The 23838-nt window shown below is 39.2% G+C and overlaps 1 protein-coding gene across 1 annotated transcript in view; it reads right to left on the minus strand.

Moving 5' to 3' along the window:
• The window catches only part of LOC132824221 (hippocampus abundant transcript 1 protein-like), a 107580-nt gene that overhangs the window by 57138 nt on the left and 26604 nt on the right, over nucleotides 1-23838 (minus strand). The window contains exons 2-3 of the mRNA XM_060838529.1: nucleotides 7897-7992; nucleotides 2411-2473 (exon numbers count right to left, since the gene is read on the minus strand). Coding sequence (XP_060694512.1) covers nucleotides 2411-2473; nucleotides 7897-7992 — 159 coding nt within the window. The remainder of the gene's footprint in view (nucleotides 1-2410; nucleotides 2474-7896; nucleotides 7993-23838) is intronic.

The following is a 23838-nucleotide window of genomic DNA, read 5'->3' on the forward strand; positions in this document are numbered from 1 at the left end:
AAACAATCTGGCCACTGGAAAATCCTGGCCAATATCTTTAGAAAAGAAAATAAAGTGAATAAGGTGTTTGATTTATTTATTTAAAAAGTCAAATATCAAATCAGATGTACAGCATGGAAACAGACCCTTCGGTCGAACTCATCCATGCTGACCAGATATCTTAACCTAACCTAGTCCCATTTGCCAGCATTTGGCCTTTATCCTTCTCAATCCTTCCTATTTATATAATGAGAAAAAAAATTAAACTTTCATGAAAAGGTTTCTTGCAACCTTCAGAACATTCACAAGAATATCAAATTAAATTGAACAGAAGACAGTGCTGATTGGTTGACAAGTGCAATTGGTCTACTTGCTGTATTAGAATATATATCAATTAAAAGGATGCCTGATAGGAACTTCTACATTTGTTTAAATTTATCTGGGGCATATTGACACTGATTATCCTCCGGAATGGACCAATGCCTCAAGTCCAGCAGCCACATATTTTGTCAAACTGAAACTGACAGAGAGGGTACATGTTCTTTCTGCCTGATTGACAATGCTGCTGATTTGCCCAATCTTCTCTCATGTGGAACTATAGGATTCCCAACACCCATACTGACCATAAAAGGTAGGCTTGCAGTAATAGAACACCCATTTGATTTATTTCGAACCACGATGTCAAAGGGAGCTCATTTAACTGCTCCAATTTAAAAATAAATTTTAGTCTAGGATAGAGTTTATGAGGGCGAGAAGGAAATTTTGGAAATGCAGCTTCATCTACATTTGGAAACACTGACTATTAGTAACAAGTATGCCAAATATATTTCTTCGTCATAAGATTCCATGAGAAATGTGCCTTTGATGGAAGATAGCTAACTTCTTATTTTTTGTTCCATTGTCTAACTAGTGCATTCTCCATTACAATAGGTGTGCTAATCAAAATTCATTTCCAAACTTCTCACGTATCAAATTATATTGTTAGTTTATTTGTAAATCAGAGTGAATTGTTGAGAATATGGGTTCGGGGTGCCACATTTTATTGCTGCAATGGAATCATGTACTGAGTCGCAATGAATCAGCCTATCAACCACATGGAGTGTTGCAAAGAAACCAAATGCTAGAGTTTCAAAGTGCAAATTTCAAATTAGAATACTGCGAATTTGTAGGACCCAGAAGACATAGCAAACCTCAGCAGGTTTGATTTGTGCACAAGGTTCCTTTTTCAGTCTGTGAAAAAAGTCTATTGATTTCTATAAGTGAATTTGAACATGTAACATACACTCTTAAAAACGTCTGCATTGATGTGTTTTGATTACCAACTAGGTCAACCTGCCAACAAGCTGCATTGCTTCAGTGCCTACTTTACTGACTTGAAAGTGACTTTATTGATCAGTACAAGAATTGCTGAAAATTTGGATTGTTAGAACAGTAGGATTTATTTGAAAGTGATTGTCCTTGCCAATTGAAAAGGCAAACACACCAGGACAGAACACGGAGTACAGGATTGTTCAATTAATTGGCAAAGAATTTTTTTCCCTTCTGTTTGCATTTCTTCAAGCGAAAAGAATCTAATATTGTACAATGGAACTTGCAGTCTTGCATCACAAGTCAGTCACCACAAAATTTTTAAAATTTTAAAATACAATAGGCATGGCTATATCCTGAAAAATGGATCACTCCAAATTATTTGGGGGGGGGGGAAAAGAGGTATATTCATATAGGGCATTAAACAATAAATTATCACTCTCAGGAAAGAGGTTGGTTTATTTTTGCACACGTTTGCTTAGCCTGTCACCAATAATCGGCTGGCAACCTCTTCTTATTGGTTGGATCTCTCAGCGGCTCATTTATCTTACACTCTCCATCACTAACACCAGGTTGTTATGGAGGTACAGAATAAATTCGAAAGATATAGGCCTTCCTTACAGCTTGTCCAGTGGTTTTGAGAGTGTATAATGTAAGGGAGCCCAAAATCATTGTAGAATGCACTCAGCAGTGCAATACCAAAATACAGCTTAACCAAATTCTGAAGTAAGTAAGTGGGACAGTTACTGGGAATTAACGACAAGTATCAACAGAGATCGTGACTATAGTTGTAGTTTTGAAAAGGGTTAATATTCTGCCAAATTGGCATTCTTCGTAAATTGGTTTCAGAAAACAGCAGGCAAAAATAAAACTCTCAAGGCACATAAAACCTGATGAAATATTAACTCTATTTCTCTCAATAGGTGCTGCCAACCCAATAAACTTTTCTAGCTTGTGTAAACAGAGTGAAATTTTAACTAAAATACGACAATTGTAGTGATCTTAAAAGCTTTGACACTACAAAATCATTTGCTACATTCTTCCTTACTATCTCTCACTTTGAGAATTAAATTGGGCATTAACTGATTCTGCTAAACTAATAACTGAAATACGCAATTCTTACCTTCACACCCTGAATAAGGCCGTTCATTAAAAATGTATGCTTGGGAAAGGTTTCATGCAGAACCTGTCAAAAAAAAATGTTAGATATGCAATCATTAGAACTCAATACTTAGACTTTCAAAAAAAAAGTATCAGCAATTTCAAAATTTTGGTACTGTGACTTACTTTGGCAGCATCCATGTTTTTACCACAATGTTTGAAAATACTAAATTAGTTTTGCTGGGAAATTTTACAAATCAGTAACTGCTCTATTTCCTTTGAAGCCAAAGGTCTTTTATTTAAATATGTAGTCCTATTACATATTTTTACATTATATTTTTCCATGACTTCAGAACTCCTCCAAAGTTCTGATGAGTCAATGGAGTTCAAATGAAATGCATTCAGTTGCAATCTAAGATCCATGCAGCCAATTTGCAAACAAGTTCCTATAAAAGACAACAATCGGTTTTTGTGATGTCAATAAAAAGGATCAAGTTTAAACACGAGGATAACTCCCACTCTTTTCTGAAGTCGTGCCAAGGGATCTTCCACTTTCATCTGAAGGCACAGACCGAGCCACTCTTCCAAAAGAAAACAACTTCAATAGTGCAGCAACAAACTTAACCTTGAGCTTTGTGCTCAAAGTCCAAGAATGTTGCTTGAACACAACATTTTGATGTGGAGGCAAGAATGCCACTGAGCCACAGGTGACAATTCAAATCTTCAACAAAACTAAGAAAACAAGAAACATCATAGCTTTTGTTTAAAAATGATTTTGTCATTCACAGGTTTTAAATAACAATGAGACAGGAGAGTCATTCTATATACGTCAGACAAGAAAGGAGTGACAGATTCTCTGACATGAATGCTATTTATAAACTGTGTATAAACAACTGGGGTTTATACCACAACCCTGCAGTTTTTATGCAAGCATATTTTTTGCATGTTTCAGCTTGGTGTTGAGCTTCTTGAGATTTTATGCAGCCACACCCATCCAGGCCATCGGAGAGTATTCTTTTACATGTCTGACTCATAGATAGTGAACGGACATTATGGAGACAGGAAAGGAGTTACTTAAAGTCAGATGTACAGCATGGAAACAAACCCTTCAGTCCAACCCGTCCATGCTGACCAGATATCCCAACCCAATCTAGTCCCACATGCCAGCACCCAGCCCATATCCCTCCAAACCCTTCCTATTCATATAACCATCCAAATGCCTCTTAAATGTTGCAATTATACCAGCCTCCACCACTTCCACTGGCAGCTCACTCCATACACTTACCACCTTCTGCGTGAAAACGTTGCCCCTTAGGTCTCTTTTATATCTTTCCCCTCTCACTCTAAACCGATGCCCTCTAGTTCTAGACTCCCTGACCGTAGGAAAAAGACTTGGTCTATCTATCCTATCCATGCCCCTAATAATTTTGTAAACCTCTATAAGGTCACCTCTCAGCCTCCGACGCTCCAGGGAAAACAGCCCCAGCCTGTTCAGCCTCTCCCTATAGCTCAAGACCTCCAACCCTGGCAACATCCTTGTAAATCTTTTCTGAACCCTTTCAAGTTTCACAACATCCTTCTGATAGGAAGGAGACCAGAGTTGCATGCAACATTCCAACAGTGGGCTAACCAATGTCCTGTACAGCCGCAACATGACCTCCCAACTCCTGTACTCTGACCAATAAAGAAAAGCATACCAAATGCCTTCTTCACTATCCTATCTACCTGCGACTCCACTTTCAAGGAGCTATGAACCTGCACTCCATGGTCTCTTTGTTCAGCAACACTCCCTAGGACCTTACAATTAAATGTATATGTCCTGCTAAGATTTGCTTTCCCAAAATGTAGTACCTCGCATTTATCTGAATTGAACTCCATCTGCCACTTCTCAGCCCATTGGCCCACCTGGCCCAGATCCTGTTGTAATCTGAGGTAACCCTCTTCGTTGTCCACTACACTTCCAATTTTGGTGTCATCTGCAAACTTACTAACTGTACCTCTTATGTTCGCATCAAAATAAATTTATGTAAATGACAAAAAGTAGAGGACCCAGCACTGATCCTTATGGCACTCCACTGGTCACAGGCCTCCAGTCTAAAAAACAACCCTCCACCACCACCCTCTGATTTCTACCTCTGAGCCAGTTCTGTATCCAAATGGCTAGTTCTTCCTTTATTCCATGAGATCTAACCTTGCTAATCAGTCTCCCATGGGGAACCTTGTTGAACGCCTTATTGAAGTCCATATAGATCACATCTACTGCTCTGCCCTCATCAAGCCTCTTTATTACTTCTTCAAAAAACTCAATCAAGTTTGAGAGACATGATTTCCCACGCACAAAGCCATGTTGACTATCCCTGATCAGTCCTTGCCTTACCAAATACATGTACATCCTGCCCCTCAGGATTCCCTCCAACAACTTGCCCATCAAGGTCAGGCTCACTGGTCTATAGATCCCTGGTTTGTCTTTGCAGCCCTTCTTAAACAGTGGCACCATGTTTGCCAACCTCCAGTCTTCTGGCACCTGACCTGTGACTATTGATGATCCAAATAGCTCAGCAACAGGCCCAGCAATCATTTCTCTGGCATCCCACAGAGTTCTCGGGTACACCTGATCAGGTCCTGGGGATTTACCAACCTTCACCCGTTTCAAGACATCCAGCACTTCCTCCTCTGTAATCTGGACATTTTGCAAGATGTCACCATCTATTTCCCTACAGTCTATATCTTCCATATCCTTTTCCACAGTAAATACTGATGCAAAATATTCATTCAGTATCTCCCCCATTTTCTGTGGTTCCACACAAAGGCCACCTTTCTGATCTTTGAGGGGCCCTATTCTCTCCCTAGTTACCCTTTTGCCCTTAATATATTTGTAAAAACCCTTTGGATTCTCCTTAATTCTGTTTGCCAAAACTATCTCATGTCCCTGTTTTGCCCTCCCAATTTCCCTCTGAAGTATACTCCTACTTTCTTTATACTCTTCTAAGGATTCACTCGATCGATCCTGTCTATACCTGACATATGCTTCCTTCTTTTTCTTAACCAAACCCTCAATTTCTTTAGTCATCCAGCATTCTCTATACCTACCAGCCTTCCCTTTCACCCTGACAGGAATATACTTTCTCTGGATTCTTGTTATCTCATTTCTGAAGGCTTCCCATTTTCGATCTGTCCCTTTACTTGCGAACATCTGCCTCCAACCAGCTTTCAAAAGTTCTTGCCTAATACCGTCAAAATTGGCCTTTCTCCAATTTAGAACTTCAACTTTTAGGGAATTTCTAACTTCTAATCTGCTCCTACATCTATGGCTAATCCAGTTCAGTTTCTAGATTCTTAGTACCTTGCATGATTATGATGGTTGGGGATTCACGATGGTAATGCCATGGAAAGTTTGCCACTTATCAAGGTAAGAGGTTCGCAGGCCTTGCCACATGTGGATTGGGCTGATTTAGTATCAGCAGAATTGCAAATATGGAATATTGTGCAATCAGCGAATATCGTGCAATCAGTGAATATCCTGACTTCTGACCCAATGGTAGAGGTAAGCTGAAGATGTGCGGCCCTAGGACATTATACTGTGGAGCTTCCACAGTAATATCGTGGAGCAAAGGTGACAGATCTCCAACAGATAGAACCATCTTCTTTGGTACCAAGTAGGATTCTGGCCAGGAGTTACCCTCAATTCCTGCTGACTCCAGTTTTGAGAGTTAAATGCTGTCATGGTGCAAGGACAGTCAGACTCAGATGTACAGCACAGAAACAGACCCGTTGATCCAACTCATCCATGCCGAAAAGATATCCTAAATTTACCTAAATTGGCCAGCATGTGGTCAAGATCATTCTAAACCTTTCCTATTCATGTACCCATTCAGACACCTTTTAAATATTATAGTTGTAACCACCTCCACCACTTCCTCTAGCAGCTCATTCCTTACATGCACCACTCTCCGCGTGAAAAAGTTGCCCCTTAGATCCCTTTTAAATCTACCCCCTCTAGGTTTGGACTCCCTCACCCTGGGGGGAAAAAAGACTTGTCTACTCACCCTATCCAGGCCCTGCATGAGTTTATTAAACTTCTCGAAGGTCACCCCACTGCCTCTGATGCTCCAGGGAAAATAGCCCCAGTCTATTCAGCCTCCCACAAAAGATCAAACTCTCTAACCCAGGCAATATCCTTGTAAATCTTTTCTGAACCTTTTCAAATTCCACACCATACTTCCTATAAGATGGAGATCAGAATTGCACATAGTTTTCCAAATGTGATCTAAGCAATGTCCTGTACAACTGCAACATGATGTCCCAACTCCTCTACTCAATGCACTGACCAATAAAAGGCAAGCATACCAAATGCCTTCTTCACTATCCTGTCAACCTGCGACTATGCTTTCAATGAACTATGAATCTGCACTCCAATGTGTCTTTGTTTGGCAACACTCTCCAGGAGCTTACCATTAAGTGTACAAATCCAGCCCTAATTTACCTACCAAAATAAAGCACCTTATATTTGTTTAAATTAAGCTCTATCTGCCACTCATCAGCCCATATGCCCATCTGATCAAGTCTCTGGTGCACTCAGAGGGAACCCTCTTTTCTGTCTTCTATATCAACAATTTTGATGTCATCTACAAACTTACTAACCATAGAGCCTACATTCACATTCAAATCATTTATATAAAAATGACAAAAAATAGTGGACCCAGCGCTGTTTATTCATCCTTCATTCTCCTCTGGAATCCTTTTTTGTCCACAACTGAACAGGGCTTAACGAGGCCCTGGTAGGCCCCAAACTGAGCATCAGTAAGCAAATTATTTCTTTGCAAGTTCCGCTTGATAGTAATGTCAACAACTCCTGCCATCACTTTACTGATAGAGTTGTCTGAAAGGGTAACAACTAGCTAATTAGCATCCAGCTTTTTATGTGCACAATGAACAGGCAAACATTGTTAGCTAGATGCAAGTGTACTGCTGTACTGGAACAGTTCGACTATGGACACAGCTAGTTCGAGAGCACAAATCTTCAGCATTATTTCTAGGAAATATCAGAAGTAATAGCCCTTTGCATCTTCTAGTGCCTTCAGCCATTTCTGGATATCATGTAGATTAAAGGAAATTATTGAAAACTAGCATCTAATGCTAGTAACCTCAAGAAGAGGCCAAAATGGATTATCAACTCACTACGTCTAGCTGAAGACTGTATCAATTGCTTCCGTTTTACCTTTTACACTCACGTGCTGGCCTCCCTTAGAATTCAGGATGAGGATAGCTGTGCAGTCTCCACCTCACAAGGATGAGCTAACAGGAACATGTCTCTTAAATAATGCATAATGACAAACACTGATAGCATTGGCTTCCAATATTCAAAACCAAAAAAAGTTATTGATTCACTCATACTGAAAATGTAGGTCGATGGGATACCCTTTGTGGAACAGTAAACTCTAACAATTAAAAAGATCTGTTTAAGCTGAGCAATTTGCATAAAGGTATCATGAAACAGGCCGTACTTACTGTTAACATTGGAGTAGTTAATAGTCCCCAGGCAAAGAATTCTAAGAAGATGACAACTACTGCATGATAAACGCTAGGCCGACCAATTCCTTGTTGCTGAAAAACAAATAAGTGACAGTTTAACATAAAAGCAAAATCAATTATAATAACTTACGAAGCAACCAAATGTTTCATAGGTAATTTATTTTAAATATTCAATATAAGTTCAGCATTTCAGTACACTAAACATTCAAAGCAATGGTATTTAATATTTCTCCAATTCTCAAACTAATATACTGTAAAATGAGAAACGGAGATGGAGAATTATGACATACATACACCTGACACCACACCTAGCTATTAAGCTGATTTTCGTAATTAGAATTCTTTCATTTAAACATATTCTGTTATTTCAGTTTTCTGACTGCTGTCCCATCTTCCTTTTCTGCTCAGTTTGTTTCTTGTATCCATGGTCATCTCTTTCAAAATTCCTGGTCAATTTCCTCTAGCCCACCTCCTATCCCAGGCTAAATCACACTTCCTAGCTGCAATTATATTGCCCAATGCCGCCTGCCTTTGTCTTTAAGTATCTGTCTACAGGAGCAAAACACGGTCAACAAGAAGAAAAAAACAAAAAATATTCAAAATACCAAAAAGCTTTTGACTTGAAACAGTTCAGTACAATTTACAAGGTTTTGCATAGTGTTCCATATCAGACATACTTCCTCTATTGGTCTTCCTGTTTTTCCAGCATTGTAGTACTATATTCAAGTAGCATCCAGTGAAAAATGTATTAAAATTGCAATGAGTGTTTTTAAGTTGCCCTTAAAAAGCAAAATACTTGAAGTTCCATTGAATATTGTACTGATTATCACCAAATAATAATTATCCATTAGAACAGAAAATTGCATCTCACCTTCCAGGTTATAAAAGGATCAAACATTTACATCATCTAACATCTCGCAGCACCTGAACTTTTACATTTCTATACAAATAGATCCTATTCAACATTCTTGTTTCTGCAATAATTTTATATCCAAAAAACCATTTCATCAATCAAGTATAAAGTACAAAGTACTCCAATTGTATTTCAGAGCTTTGATTAAGTTTTCAACCATCAAAAATGGTAGGCCCATCATTCCATGCATTGGATCATCCTCCTAAAGACCAATGCAGATGGATGAGCACACCATCTTTTAGACTGTTGAAATAGATAGCCTGAGGTCTATCTATTATAGAAAAATTACACCCCCAGTCCAGGATCCTAATTCAATTGTACTAAAAGCATTTTCTTAAAATCCAGGCTCAATTCCAGGACAACTTGTACTATGTAATTCTTATTTCAGGATTGACAGCATTTATTAGTTGAAAGTAAGAACTCTCATTTCTGTGTTCTAATTATGTTACTGTTATGCAAACTTTATGATCAGAAATGAGACAGTATACTTCGATATTAAATTAAAGACTCAAAAGTTCACATACCAGAGAGACAACATTTTGTTACATGCTGATGTTCAATCACTATTTTTGAACAATTAATTTTGATGTTGTACTCTAGAACACTTACCTTACTGAAAAAAGAACTTAATTCTTCCAATTTTAAATTATCACAAAAAAATCTACAAAATATGATTTTGATCAAATTCAGGTTTTCCTAGCCTATATTCATCCAACTGTAACTTTCTGTTCATTCAAAAGTTTTGAAAAAAAAAGGGAGGGCAGTGATCATAAAGCTACCCGAAGTAACTGCAACAATAGTTACAAGATAAGCACTATCAATAATTCTCAGACCACATTTTATACACAGCACAGGCTAAGAGAAGATTCAAAGTAAGTCAGATATTCTACAATTACCATGGTCAATTTGAAGGTCACATTTTTCACCCAAGCTTTTATAATTTTCGTAACTTATCTAATGCTAAGAATAGTTGCACAGTGATGTCATGAGCCCAGCTTGATGCAAGTGCAAGGAGAGAAGTTGATGAGTTGGAACAGTGAATATTTCTAGTCCTTAAAGCAAAAGAAAAGCTATTCAGTTTGTGATTAGGTCTCCAGTGCTGTTGTTCTAGCTTTTAAAAAAAGTATAGGATTTTTTAAACTTTAAAATGACAAACAAAACATCATTACTGTAAAATATAAACAGCAGGAAATCTTGCGTAATTAAATCAAATATGATAGTGACAGCAGGAAGGAAGGATGATGTTGTTGCTACAATATGTAGAAGCTGCTGAGTACAAACATGATCCAGCGTGAACATGTCACAAATGTTTGTGGCTCAAGGAATACCCAAAGCTTTGAGCCAGAGTCGGTCACACCCGGAGGTGTTATGGGCTTAATTTGCTTTGCTGACCTGTAAGAAATTGGATGCCGGGGGGGGGGGGGAAGAGAAGGAGGAGGTAAGGGTGGCATGTTTCTCTGTCTTGCAGGTAGAATGTATAAAAAACTTACACCTCATCATCTCCTACTACAATGGAACCCCAATTATCCGAATACCAATTGTCCGAAAATCAGATCATCCAAAAGGAAAACTCGAGGTCCCGATAGAAACATTACATCAAAAGGCGTGTTTCTAACAGTGATCGCGTCTTTTGTCTACAGTGATTAAACAGGAACCGTCTTCAAATGACTGGCCTCCCGCCCTCTCTCACCCAATACTTTCCCTCGGTGTTCTACAGAGAAGTGTACCCTAAACCCACACCCACCCCCCTTCCCCAGATAATCTGACCAACATTGTCCTGTACAGAGCAGAGGTGGAACCTGTCAAAAAGTTGCAGTAAACAGTGTGTGCACGTGTGCTGTTTGGAGACTTACCCCACAAGGGCGGCAGCAGCAGTCTTATTGTTGGTGTCCAGTTCGGCTGCCCCGGAGAGGGGGCGGAAGCAGTGCTGGGCAGGGGAGGGGGCAGTGCTGGACGTTAATGGGCGGGGGGGTGCGTGAGTGGTGTTGAGGGCAGGGCCTCGCGCACTGTGTGCTGCTGTAGTCTCCTGAATGGGGAACAGGCTTTAAAAATTCCGAGACCCAGAGGAAAGGCATTTAAATCAATTAAGCGAATAATCGATTATCCGAATAAAATAGAGCCCACCCAGCAGTTTAAATAATCAAGGTTCCCCTGTATTCAGAGTCAGTTTACGTTATCATCACCTATTCAGAATCAATAAGAACATTACAATTATAATTCTGACTACACCCCGCAGTTAAGAAAAAACGATATATACCAGATCTTGCCACTAAGGAATGACCTAAATTACATTGTTTCTGGAAATGGTCAAGTCACTGCATTGTGCCATGAGTGGCAGGTGACTATGGGGAAGTGACTGAGTGTTGTCTTGTAGGCATTACTGACAGTGAATTTTGTATAAAGGAAGAACTGGTCCCTTGTTCAGAGATCTCGACACAGCTCCGTGTGCATTGTGAAGAGTGTTAAAAAGTTCCTTTAAAGCTTGTACATGCTTAACAAATTTTGACTGTTCACAGAAGTTAGCTTATTGCAGTTGCATCAAGTCAGTAAGAATCTCAAGACCCTTCAGACTAGATAATTCAGAACTGGCCTGTGATCAGGGATAGGAGGTGAGACTGCAAGTGAAGCAGGACTGAAGACTCAGGGGATTACAATCAAGGAGCCTCAGACTACAAAGTGGTTTAAAAGTTAAGATGTTCTTACAAGCTGTGAGGCCAATAATGGAGACTGCTGGGAGGATGAGCAAATCGATCACACCATCTTACTATAGGGAGCCATTCAATTCAGGGAATGTAGTGGTGATAGTAGACAGTACAAGTACAGAGTTCTTTGCAGCCATTCTTTGCAGCCTTGGTCAGCAGGCCCAGAGGCTCGTTTTGCCTGCCAGGTGCTAAATTAAGGACTTCTCCTTAGGTTGAAGGACCTGAGGGAAGGTATTCACTTGTGATCAATCACGTTGGCACAACCAACATTGTTAGGACTCGAAAGGGAGTTCTGCTGAGAGATTTTAAACAGTTGTAGCCAAATTAAAAAAGCAGAACCTCCAACAGTCTCTGGATAATGAACTAAGCCACAGGCATAGAGTAAATAAAAGTAGGTGGAGCATGGAGGATTTCAAAACTAGGGGGGATACTTTTAAGATGATAGGATCGAGATTTTTAAAAAAAAAGGGATAAAGGGGCCATTTTTAAAGTTTTATTTTACAGAGGGTAGTTCAATGGGGAAATGAGCTTCCTGAGGAAGCAGAGGATATGGGCATAATTACATTTAAAAAGACATTTACATAAGTACACAAATAGGAAAATTCAGAAGGATATGGGCCAAGAATGTGTAGTTGGGATCAGTTTAGTTTGAGATTATGTTCAGCATAGACTAGTTGGACTGTTTCCGTGTTGTATGACTCTAACTTTACGTAATGCTTGGCTCAACAACTAGTGTGCGTGAAAAGGGTTTCATTTGGAGGGCACTATTCTGGGACCAATGTACTGGTGAATTGGAAAACTAGGGCCAAAGAGAGGGCTTTAAACTAATTGAAAAACAAATCGATACAGGCAAAGAGAGAAAAAAAATTGTAGAGTGCAAATCAATGGTTCTTTACTTGAATGTATATAGTATTCAGAGTAAATTAAATTAATTAAATTAATGGCATAAATACAGCTTATGGACATGATCATACTTCACAGAGAGTTGGTTAATTTGGTAGGCTGGACAGCTAGTTTGCAATGCAGAGTGATGTCAACAGCATCAATTCCCACACCAGCTGAGGTTAAGCATGAAAAATTCCCTTTCGCAACCTCTAACCTCGTCCGAGGCATAGTGACCCTTGTGTTAAACCACGACCAGTTGTCTCTCTCTAATGAGAGCGCAGCCCTTTACAGTCATTCTGGAGGCACATTTACAAGGAAACCATGACTGGGAATTAAAATATTTATAGGCATGGGACTTTTCAAAATAACAGGCAAGATGTTAGTACAGAATGAAATAAATATGGAAATTGTTTTGGGTTAGATGATGTAGAATCCCTACACAAACATAAGAAACCAGGGGGAAAAAAAAAGAGACTGTAGGTCCCTTAATAATAGCTACATGGTGGAACACAGAATAAATGAGACATGAGGTCATATTACCAAGGTTAATCATTGCTGACTCTAATCTTCACATTTCTAACGACAGTCAGTTTGATACAGGTAGTCATGAGAAAGACTTCAGTGTGTATTCAGGACAGTTTGCAGAACAACGCTGCAAATCCAGCTAGGAATATGATGTGTAATGAGGCAGATTTCTGAAATGACGTCAGACTAAAAAAAATCCCCTAGGAAACAGTGACCACAACATGTTTGAATTTAGCATCCAGTGTGAGTGGGAGGAATTTGGGTTGGAAACCACAGTATTAAGCTTAATGAGGGCAAAGCTAGCTGGACTGGACTGTGAAAGAAGCTTAGCAACAAGAACAGTTGAGGGACAATGACAGACATTTATGAAAATAGTTCACAGTTTAAAACAAAGATCTATGCCAGTGAAAAAGAATGCAAGAAAGGGGTTAAGCTAATCATGGTTTACCAGGGAAGTTAAGGATAGCACTCACATGTAAGAAGAAAAAAAGATACGAGGCAAAGATTAGTGATAAATGAAAGGATCAGGAAAGTTTTCAAAACCAACAAAAGATGGAGAAATAAAAACTTAGAAAGGGAAGATAAACTTTGAGGGTAAACCTGCATGTAATATCAAGATAGACAGCAAGAGTTTAAATATATAAAATAGATTATAAGTGTCAAAATGAGCATACGTCCCTTAGGGAGAAAATAATTGGGAACCAGGAAATGACAGGAGAGTTGAATAATACTTTGCATGAGTTCTTGCAATTAGAAGACACTCATCACATTCCAAAAATGCTACATATTCAAGGTGTCAAAGGAGGAGAGAAAATAAACTATGGTAACTAATCGGGTTAAAGTCCAATATGTCCCTTGGACCTAATGAGATGCATCTTAGACAGTAAAAGAAATAGCTGTAGAGATTATGATGCGCTAGTAGTAAGAATCCCAGGGAGACAAAAAAGGTAACCTTAAACCAAGAAGCTTAACAAGAAACTGGTAAAATGTAAGAGGCTAGTATAAGCTCTGTAATAGTAAAGCATTTAGAAATGTTTAATATGATCAAGCAGAGATAGCATGGTTTCCTGAATGGGAAATTGTGCTGAACAAATTTATTAAAATTCTTTTTGGATGGAACAGCCAGATAGTAAAAAAGGGAAAGAAAAAGATGTTGATTTGTAGAGGGCATGTGATAAGGTACCATACATTTGGCTATTCACTTTTTCTGAGTGTGTCATGGTTTTGGAAATATTAGACCCAGAACTCTCTAACTAATAGTTGACACATTTGAGATAAAGGAATGCATTTTCAGGATGGCAACCTGTGACTAGTGGCATCAATGCTGGGGTCACTTATTCACTTTCCTCACACATAGCATATCCAAGTGCTGAGGTTGACATAAACAGACAGTCTGCAGTGGGGCAAAGACAGGTTAAATAAGTTAGCAAAAACTTGGAATACAATGAAAGAAAACATGAGGTTATGCCTTTTGGCAAACAGAAAAAAACAGCTGAGCATTAGTCAAAATGGAGAAAGACGGCAAAAGCTACAGTATAGGGGAATTTGGAATTCTCAGCATAAATTACAAAAAAAGTTAACACTCAAGGTCAACAGGTAATTGGGAAGCCAAATGCACTACGAGCTTTTACTTCAAATGGAAAAAAGTAAGGAGGTCTTGCTAAAACTAGACAAGGCACTTGTCAGACGACAGCTGGAATACTATGGATACTTTTCAGCCCTTTATCGAAGGTAAGAAAGACTGGCATACAAGGTAGCTCAGAGAAAGTTCACAAGGCTGATCCTGAGAATGAAGGGGTTGTCTTAGGAAGACAAGTTGAGTAGGTTGAGCCTGTCCCTCTCTGGATTTAGAAGAATGAAAGGTGACCTTATTGGAACAGAGATGCTTACAGTACTTATCAGAGTAGATATGAAAATGTTCTTTCCCCCATGGGACAGTCTGAGACTAGACAGCATAACCTCAGAACAAAGGGTTGGACATTTAAGACAAAGATGAGGAGAAATTTCTTCTCAGATGGTAGTGAATTTGTGGAGTATTTAACCACAGATGGTTGCAGAGGCCAAGTCATTAAACATACTCAAGGATGAGGCAGGGATTTTCTTTTTAACTCAGGGAATCAAGGGTTATGGTGAAAAGACAGGAAAGTAGAGTGGAGGATTATCATCATTCCAATAAATGGTTTACTTTTGCTCCAGTGTCCTCTGGTCAATGCCCAGTCTTAGTCAGCATCCTGAACTTTAACATCATAGCTCTGTATTTCTATCATGTGCCTGGAGAGATGTATAGTCATTTTACATTGGAAGTTATGAATTTTTCAGTCGTCTGCCCTCTATGCATAATTTTTTAAAATTTGGAACAAAAATTGAGGCTACCACTCTTTCTTCCCCCCAATCTCGTGCTCCACCAAGTGTCAAATCAAACAAATTTTGTTTGGTTTTGTTCGGCTCTTTGCTTGGTCATTGACACAAAAAATTCAACTCCTGAAGCTCCTTTTAACTTGTGAAAACTCATTTGTCATTTGACTCTTAAATAATTTCCTATAATGTTCCATAAACTACGCATTGCACATCTTGCAGTAGAAGAGAATACTCTAATGTTGTTGACATCATCAGACCAGAAAGTCCATTGCAACGTTTAAGAAATAGGATCGTACACAGCTGTATGCTTCCTGCCCTGCAATTTAAATAGGGAAATGGTGTGTTTAAAAGACAGCCAACATGTGCATCTTTTAAATGTACATTTAGATAATGTTTTACATTCCAATGCAATTTACAGCCATTAGTAATTCAAAGGTAGCTATGTTTCACTATGTGCAGCAGCCACTTTGCACCCAGGATCAATGTCAAGTATGTTTACATAGAAGGCATTTCAGTATGACAGCTCATCCACAGTACATATTTAACAATACAATGCAGTGGCTTATATAGTAGCACTCAAGTCCTGAACGTAAACTGACTTCAGAAACTTCAGACAGAGGAATGTAACACACATGTGCGCAACCTAGTGATTTTCAAATGGAGGATACCATAATTTCCAAAATAGTAAACTCTAACTACCATGTTAGAGATACACAAGTCAGAGAGATTGAAGAATTTAATTGACAGTTTCTGATTGTTTGACTAAATGATGCACAGCAACCGAATTATTTATTTTAGAAGAAATATGAATTACAAGCACGGCTACATTCCAGTGGAATGTTTATCATTCAAAATGGAATCCAATGTAAAATTAAAGTTGAGCACAATTTTAAACAGTGGAATTTAATCTAAAACGTAAACATGCCTTCAGGTTTTCTCCAAACGAACATTATAGGAATCAATGTTGTTATAGATCATGCCAGACTCCCTCAAAACATTTCAAGGAAGTAGCCTGGATTCTAACATTTGTCAATTGTTTTAAGCAGGTGTGAAGTGGATATTCCAGGAGTGTTGCAGCTGGCCCAACTGTTAAGTTCTTTTTCTGTAGGTACTCTCACACACAATGTAACTGCAACACACCAACTTCTGTGAACAAGCACCAAATTTTATTCAGCACAGTACAGCACAAACTTTCTGGAGGAATCTTTAACACATACCTCTCAGGGCTTAAGGAGTCATGGCAAAAGCTCTCTCCGAACAAAGGAAACAGTCCTTCCTTTGTATAAAATCTTTACATCATAGTTAGTGATGCCCACAAGACAACCCTCCAGCCATTGCCACCCTAGTCACATGCCACTCAAGACACAATGCAGTGACCACTTCATCTTCAGAAACAATGCAATGCAAATCATCCCTTAATGGCCAGATCTGGTGTGAATTGTGTTTTTTTTTTAATTACAGGGAGTCGTCAGAATTCCAACTATAATGTTCTTATTGATTTCTGAATAGGGGATAAAAATGTAAATAGCTCTGAATGGCAAGAAAATGGCCATAAATGGCTCTGAATAATAGGAGACGGTAATGTAAATTTCTTACAATCTGTAAATCAGAGGCATCCCATCCTAGCCTCGGGACATCCGATTTCCTGCAGGTCAGCAGAGCAAGTTACCTCTTTAATATCACACAATCACTTAGTTTTAAACAAAACAGAATTTATTTGTAAGTTCACCAAATTAAACAAATGAAAGAAAACAGAATGCAAAATAACAATCTATCCAAAAATCTAACAGTCTATCCCAATTTAATGCTGTTCCAAATTCCTGCAACAAACCCCCATAAATACCCCAAGGTAAAAAGGCAAAATTAGATTAGATTAGATTACTTACAGTGTGGAAACAGGCCCTTCGGCCCAACAAATCCACACCAACCCGCCGAAGCACAACCCACCCATACCCCTACATATACCCCTTACCTAACACTACGGGCAATTTAGCATGGCCAATTCACCTGACCTGCACATCTTTGGACTGTGGGAGGAAACCAGAGCACCCGGAGGAAACCCACGCAGACACGGGGAAAACGTGCAAACTCCACACAGTCAGTCGCCTGAGGCGGGAATTGAACCCAGGTCCCTGGCACTGTGAGGTAGCAGTGCTAACCACTGTGCCACCGTGCCGCCCATCAAATCCAAAATCCTACGAGAGAGAGAAAGATGACAGAAAGATTCACCTTTTCCCATATAACTGTTTCTTCTGGATTTCCAACTAACAACTGTCCAGCAGCTCTGAACAGCCAGGCTGCTAAAACCCAAACCAAACCCAAGAAAAAAGGAGAGTGGCCAGTTCTCCCCGCTCAGCTTTTGTTGTTAAAGCGATTTTTTTAAAAACCTGAAAAGCTTCTTACAATAGATAAATATAGATAAAACAGAACCACTGTCTTCATGACCTTTCTGAAAAACAACCTATCTTTGTTAAAGGAGCAGCATGATCACATTGTTAGATGCAGATATTGATTCAATCTGTGAAACCAGTTATCCACTGGGAAAAGATGATCACGAAACATTTTAACTTTGGGGGGATGTGGGTGTTGCTGACGAAGCCAGAATTTATTACTTTGGGCGGCACGGTGGCACAGTGGTTAGCACTGCTGCCTCACAGCGCCTGAGACCCGGGTTCAATTCCCGACTCAGGCGACTAACTGTGTGGAGTTTGCACGTTCTCCCCCTGTCTGCGTGGGTTTCCTCCGGGTGCTCCGGTTTCCTCCCACAGTCCAAAAATGTGCGGGTCAGGTGAATTGGCCATGCTAAATTGCCCGTATTGTTAGGTAAGGGGTAAATGTAGGGGTAGGGGTAGGGGAATGGGTGGGTTGCGCTTCGGCGGGTCGGTGTGGACTTGTTGGGCCGAAGGGCCTGTTTCCACACTGTAAGTAATCTAATCTAATCTACCTATCCCTAATAATCCAGAGAAGTTTTAAAAGATCAACTATATTACGGTGGTTCTGGAATCATGTGTAGGCCAGACCAGGTAGGGACAGTAGTCAAGAAGAGATCAAGCTTGACATTAAGGTATGCAAAAGTCATGACAATTGTGGCCAGACCTTTCCTCCATATTTGCACCTAAACATCCTCAGGATCTTGTGACTTGTTTAAAAAAAAATCATAAAAGTACTGGTAGCTTGATCTTATGTCACTTCCAATAAATCCTTAATAAACATCTATTGGAATGAATCCCAGTTCACTAAACTATTTGCATTTGTTCAGGTAATGATGTAACAGATCTTTTAATTTAATTATAAATATACTGAATTTTTAAAAGTTTGTCCTCTTTTCTTTATTTCTTTAATCACTTAGAATGGAAGTGATGTTCTTTTGTAACCATAAAAAATCATTGAAAGACTTAATAGCAATTTAGGTTTGTTCAATACATTGTATCAGTTATATGACACTTTGATCTTTTACCATAAATTGTGTCCAATGATCCTGCCCCACCAGCTACCTGACAAAGGAGCAGCGCTCTAAAAGCTTTTACTTTCAAATAAACCTGTTGTGAAATTTTTAATTTAGGATTATAAATATAGCTGCCTTGATTTATTCAAGAATGCTGAGCTCTGGAAAAAAATTCAGATTTACATAGCATCTTCAACCTAATAAATTTTTCCAAGGCATTCATAGGAACATTGCAAAGCAAATTTTAATATCAGTTAACCAAGCTTGTTGATCAAAGAACCAGGAGCAACAGTCAACCATTCAGCCTTGCTTTGCCATTCAATATGATCACATCTGACCTGAGTGCTCTATGCTCCTACCATTTGCAGTTTTGCAGCGAGTTGGGGCAGGGAACAATGCTAGCCTTACCAGCGATACGCTCATCCCATGAAAGACTAAAGAAAAAGTGGGAGAACAGCCACAGGTCACAAAGTTGTGAACAAGCATGAATTGAGAAAAGACATGAAGGAAGAGCATAGAATTAAAGAAACCAAAGATTGTTAGAAATAAAGCAAAAAGGAAAAGGTATTAAATACGATAACTTTAATAAAGGTTTCAAGCTTTGCTGGGAAAAGCAGGAAGTACAACTCTGTAAGAGAACAAATTCAGGCAGCCACAAAACTTCAAAATTGATCATTACGGAGGAACAAAAGCATTCGACAGATCACTTCAAACTTAAAGTACCTACAAGGAAAGGCAATAGGGGTTTGAATAAAGAGTTTACTGATCAAGCATGTGAGGTGGAAAACAATGAGGAATGGGTTTAAGACATAGAAGACAATCAGTAATCAGGTTTAAACAAGGACACGAGGTGACGAGTATGTCACCAAACTTTAGAGGATATCAACACTTAATGTCATCATCCGAGTCAGTACAAGGGCAGTTTTGTTATTGCTATTCTAGTTATGTGATCAGTCAACAAAAGACTAACAAGTTCATCACAAGCACAGCAGGCATGTGGAGGGGATACCATGTTCATCAGCAGATGTTTGATCGACATGTTTAGTGGGCAAAAATTGTATAAATACTAAAGATTGTGAGTGCCATTTTCAGAGTAGTCAGAGAGCACGTCATTGGTAAGTGCTGGTGACGGTTCTCTCCTGAGATTTTAGAACCTTTAGACTAGGGCTTGGTGTCTTGTTACACCGCAACTGTAATACTGTAGGCAACGTTTAAATATATATGCTAAACCTTTAATGGACTGCTTATCAGAATTTTATTCCAGGCAATTGAATGATCTCAGGGAAAGAACTAGGGAAGGTTGAGTAGATTCCAGTAGGGAGTCCGCCCTTCCCCACTGAAGCACTCGGGAGGCTTTGACAAGATCATGGTCTGAGTGAGTGAGAGGCATATTTGTACATATGTATCTGTATGCGCACATGTCATTTGGGTGGCCACACCAACTTGACAATGTCAAATGCAACATTGTTATGGTTACATTGTATCACAGCCTCAAAACTGTGTTTGGTGGTGGTGGTGGTGGTTGGGAGGGGGGGGGAAAAAAGAGAGGATGGAGTCAATACCTCAGGAGGTCAGTTCATGCTAGGGACTGAAAGCTTTTGGTTATTTCAATATTTAGTTATCAGAACTTTATGTATTCGGCCATATCATTCTGATCACATAGAAACAAATCTGTTGAAAGTAGCAGGAATGCAGTAGATCTGGGTGTCATCAACACACGAAAACCAATGCTGTGTTTTTGGATGATACTACAAATGAGATGCAAATGAGAAATAGGAGGGGACTGTGAATGGATCCTTACCAGTGCAGAAAGAGGAGATGTGGATACGGAAAGTAGCAGTCAGACAGTGGAACGTCAGTCATTAAGATGGTGAAGAGGCAGTGAAGATTGACATGGTTGCCCACAAGATCAAAGAAGGACTTAGAGGGAAAGGGGAGCTTCATCTCAGTCCCTTAGAAAAGTTATTAGCGACATCTGAAGTGTCATATCAGTATGTAACAAGGCAGAATGTAATTGGCAAGATACAAACAGAATTCCAAGAAAGATGAACACCTCCTACTCTGAATTTGCTTTTTCCTTCTTTAATGCACTTCTCAAAAAGCAAATCGCTTTAACTAGAGTACCCCAATAGATTTTTTAGTGTGTCTTGGTATCAAATTTGATTCCGTAATTCTCTTGAGAAATATCCTGTGATGAAAGTGCTTGGATTGGTCCAGCTGTATTTGTTACAGATATGCAAGGACAATATAGGCAGCAAACAGAGGAAATTCTCTTTCACTTCTCTCAGAGTGTGTGTGTGAAGGACAAAAAAACCCCCCAGAACTTTCAAAAGACCCAAGTCTACTTGAACAGCTACTGAATCGAAGAAAAGAAGACAACATTGTGCCATCATTGCTAAAATCAGTAGAAGAACTTACAAAATAACACTACCTTATGAATGGACTTATGACTTTAAAATACTTTTCCATCCTTTTCTTCCGCCCATAACAATTTTGTCAAAACATCTGTTTTATTTGTGAATTCATGTGTAAGAGATTAGATATTTAATCTGTTATTTGGTTTAAATTATACTCAAACTCTATTTTTCTTTGCTATTTGTTAAGGAGTAAGGTTGTTTACAATAGGTACTTATTTTCCTGTTCCTGATTAAACCACTTGAAAATCTTTTGTCTTCTGCATAGTGGTTGGTCAGGCAAGATCCCTTCCAAGCAATAGACCACTAACTTGAAAACCAATTGCTACTCCTTCATCAATTTTAAATTTAAATCTTTACATTTGAGCACTGCAGGATCAGTTCCATAACATGGATTACAGCTGTTCTCACTACCAGCTTCTCAAGGGCAATTAAGGCTGGTCTTGCTGTGATATCCATATTCTGCAAATTCATAGGACAATGTTCTAAGGACCTTACATTTTACAACTAGTAGGCCCAAAACACAATGAACATTTAAATTTCTGAAAATTTAAACTAATGTGTTATTCATTCAATCTATTCCCTTAGATGTCAATAACCCATGTTTATTTTCACATGCAACTCTGCTCAATTCTTAATTAGACTGAGTGCTTCAAAAGCAAAGAATAGTTACAGCTGTAAATATCAGCCAATTCTGTAAATTAGCATGCTGCATCTCTAGTCTAAAAAAAAACTCTTGTAATTAGCTTTCTATAAAAACATTTGTTTCACTTTAACACTATAAAATGGTCTGTTTCCACACTGTAGGGATTCTATGATCTACGATGCTCGCAGCAGAAAGTCTGCCAAAGAAATTCAGTTTTGTTTTTAACTCAATGAGTGTGGTACATTTTTTCCATTTTTTCTGATAGTTTTATCAATTATGTTTTAATAATCTTTTGATAAAATAAATACACACCATAGTCATCTCTAGATCAATTTGAATGCTTTCAAATTGACTAGTTCAGTAATACAACTGACCTCCGAACACCACACACTCTCAATTACTCTGGAGTCAGATGTACAGTTCGGAAACGGACCCTTTGATCCAACGCGCCCATGCCAACCAGCTATCCCAAACTAGTCTCGTCCCACTTGACCATATCCCTCTAAAATCTTTCCTATGCATCTACCCATCCAGAATGCCTTTTAATTCCTGCAACTATACTAGCCTCCACCACTTCCTCTGGTAGCTCATTCCATACACGTACCATCATCTGAGTGAAAAAGTTGCCCCTTAGGTTTCTTTTATATCTTTCCCCTCTCACCCTAAACCTATACCCTCTAGTTCTGGATGACTTCACCCCAGGGAAAAGACTGTCTATTTATCCGATCCCTTCCCCTCATTACTTTGTAAGCCTCTATAAAAGATTACCCCTCAGCATCCGATGCTCCAGGGAAAACCACCCCAGCCTATTCAGCCTCTCCCTATAGCTCAAATCCTGGCAAAATCCTTGTAAATTTTTTCTGAGCCCTTTCAAAGTTTCACAACATCCTTTCAATAGGAAGGAGACCAGAATTTTATGTAATATTCAAAAAGTGGCCAAACCAGTGTCCTGTATAGCCGCAACATGACCCCACAACTCCTATACTCAATGCTCTGATCAATAAAGGAAAGCACACCAAACACCTTCATTATCCTATCTACCTGCGACTCCACTTTCAAGGAGCTATGAATCTGCACTCCCAAGATCTCTTTGCTCAACAACACTCCCTAGGACCTTACCATTAAGTGTGTAAGTACTGCTAAGATTTGCTTTCCCAAAAGGCAGCACCTCACATTTATCTGAATTAAACTCCATCTGCCACTTCTCAGCCCATTGCCCATCTGATCAAGATCCCATTGTAATCTGAAGTAATCTTCTTCGCTGTCTACTACACCTCCAATTTTGGTGTCATCTGCAAACTTACTAACTATATCTCTTATGCTCACATCCAAATTGTTTATCTAAAATGATGAAAGGTAGTGGACCCAGCACCAATCCTTGTGGCACTCCACTGGTCACAGGCTTCCAGTCTGAAAAACAACTCTCCATCACCACCCTCTGTCTTCTTCCTTTGAGTCAGTTCTGTATCCAAATGGCTAGTTCTCCCTACATTCCATGAGATTTAACATTGCTAATCAGCCTTACTGAAGCTTATAAATCTATCATCTCCACCACTCTGCCCTCATTAATCCTTTTTGTTACTATTTCAAAAAACCTTAACTAAGTTCGTGAGACAGGATTTCCCACGCACAAAGCCATGTTGACTATTCCTAATCAGTCTTTGCCTTTCCAATTAAGTATAAAATGAGTCTGTCAGGATTCCCTCCAACAACCTGCCCACCACCATTGGCTTATCAGTCTATAGTTCCCCGTCTTGTCCTTACCACCTTCCTAAAACACAGTGGCACCACATTAGCCAACCTCCTGTCTTCCAGCACCTCACCTGTGACAATCGATGATACAAATATCTCAGCAAGGTGTCCAGCCATCACTTCCATAGTTTCCCACAGATCTAGGGTACACCTGATCAGGTCCTGGGGATTTATCCACTTTTGTGTTTCAAGACAGCCAGTACTTCCTCCTCTGTCATATGGACATTTTTCAAGATGTCACCGCCTATTTCCACACATTTTATATCTTCCATTTCATT

This window comes from Hemiscyllium ocellatum, chromosome 2 (genome assembly GCF_020745735.1).
Source record: "Hemiscyllium ocellatum isolate sHemOce1 chromosome 2, sHemOce1.pat.X.cur, whole genome shotgun sequence".
In the NCBI taxonomy this organism is placed as follows: domain Eukaryota; kingdom Metazoa; phylum Chordata; class Chondrichthyes; order Orectolobiformes; family Hemiscylliidae; genus Hemiscyllium; species Hemiscyllium ocellatum.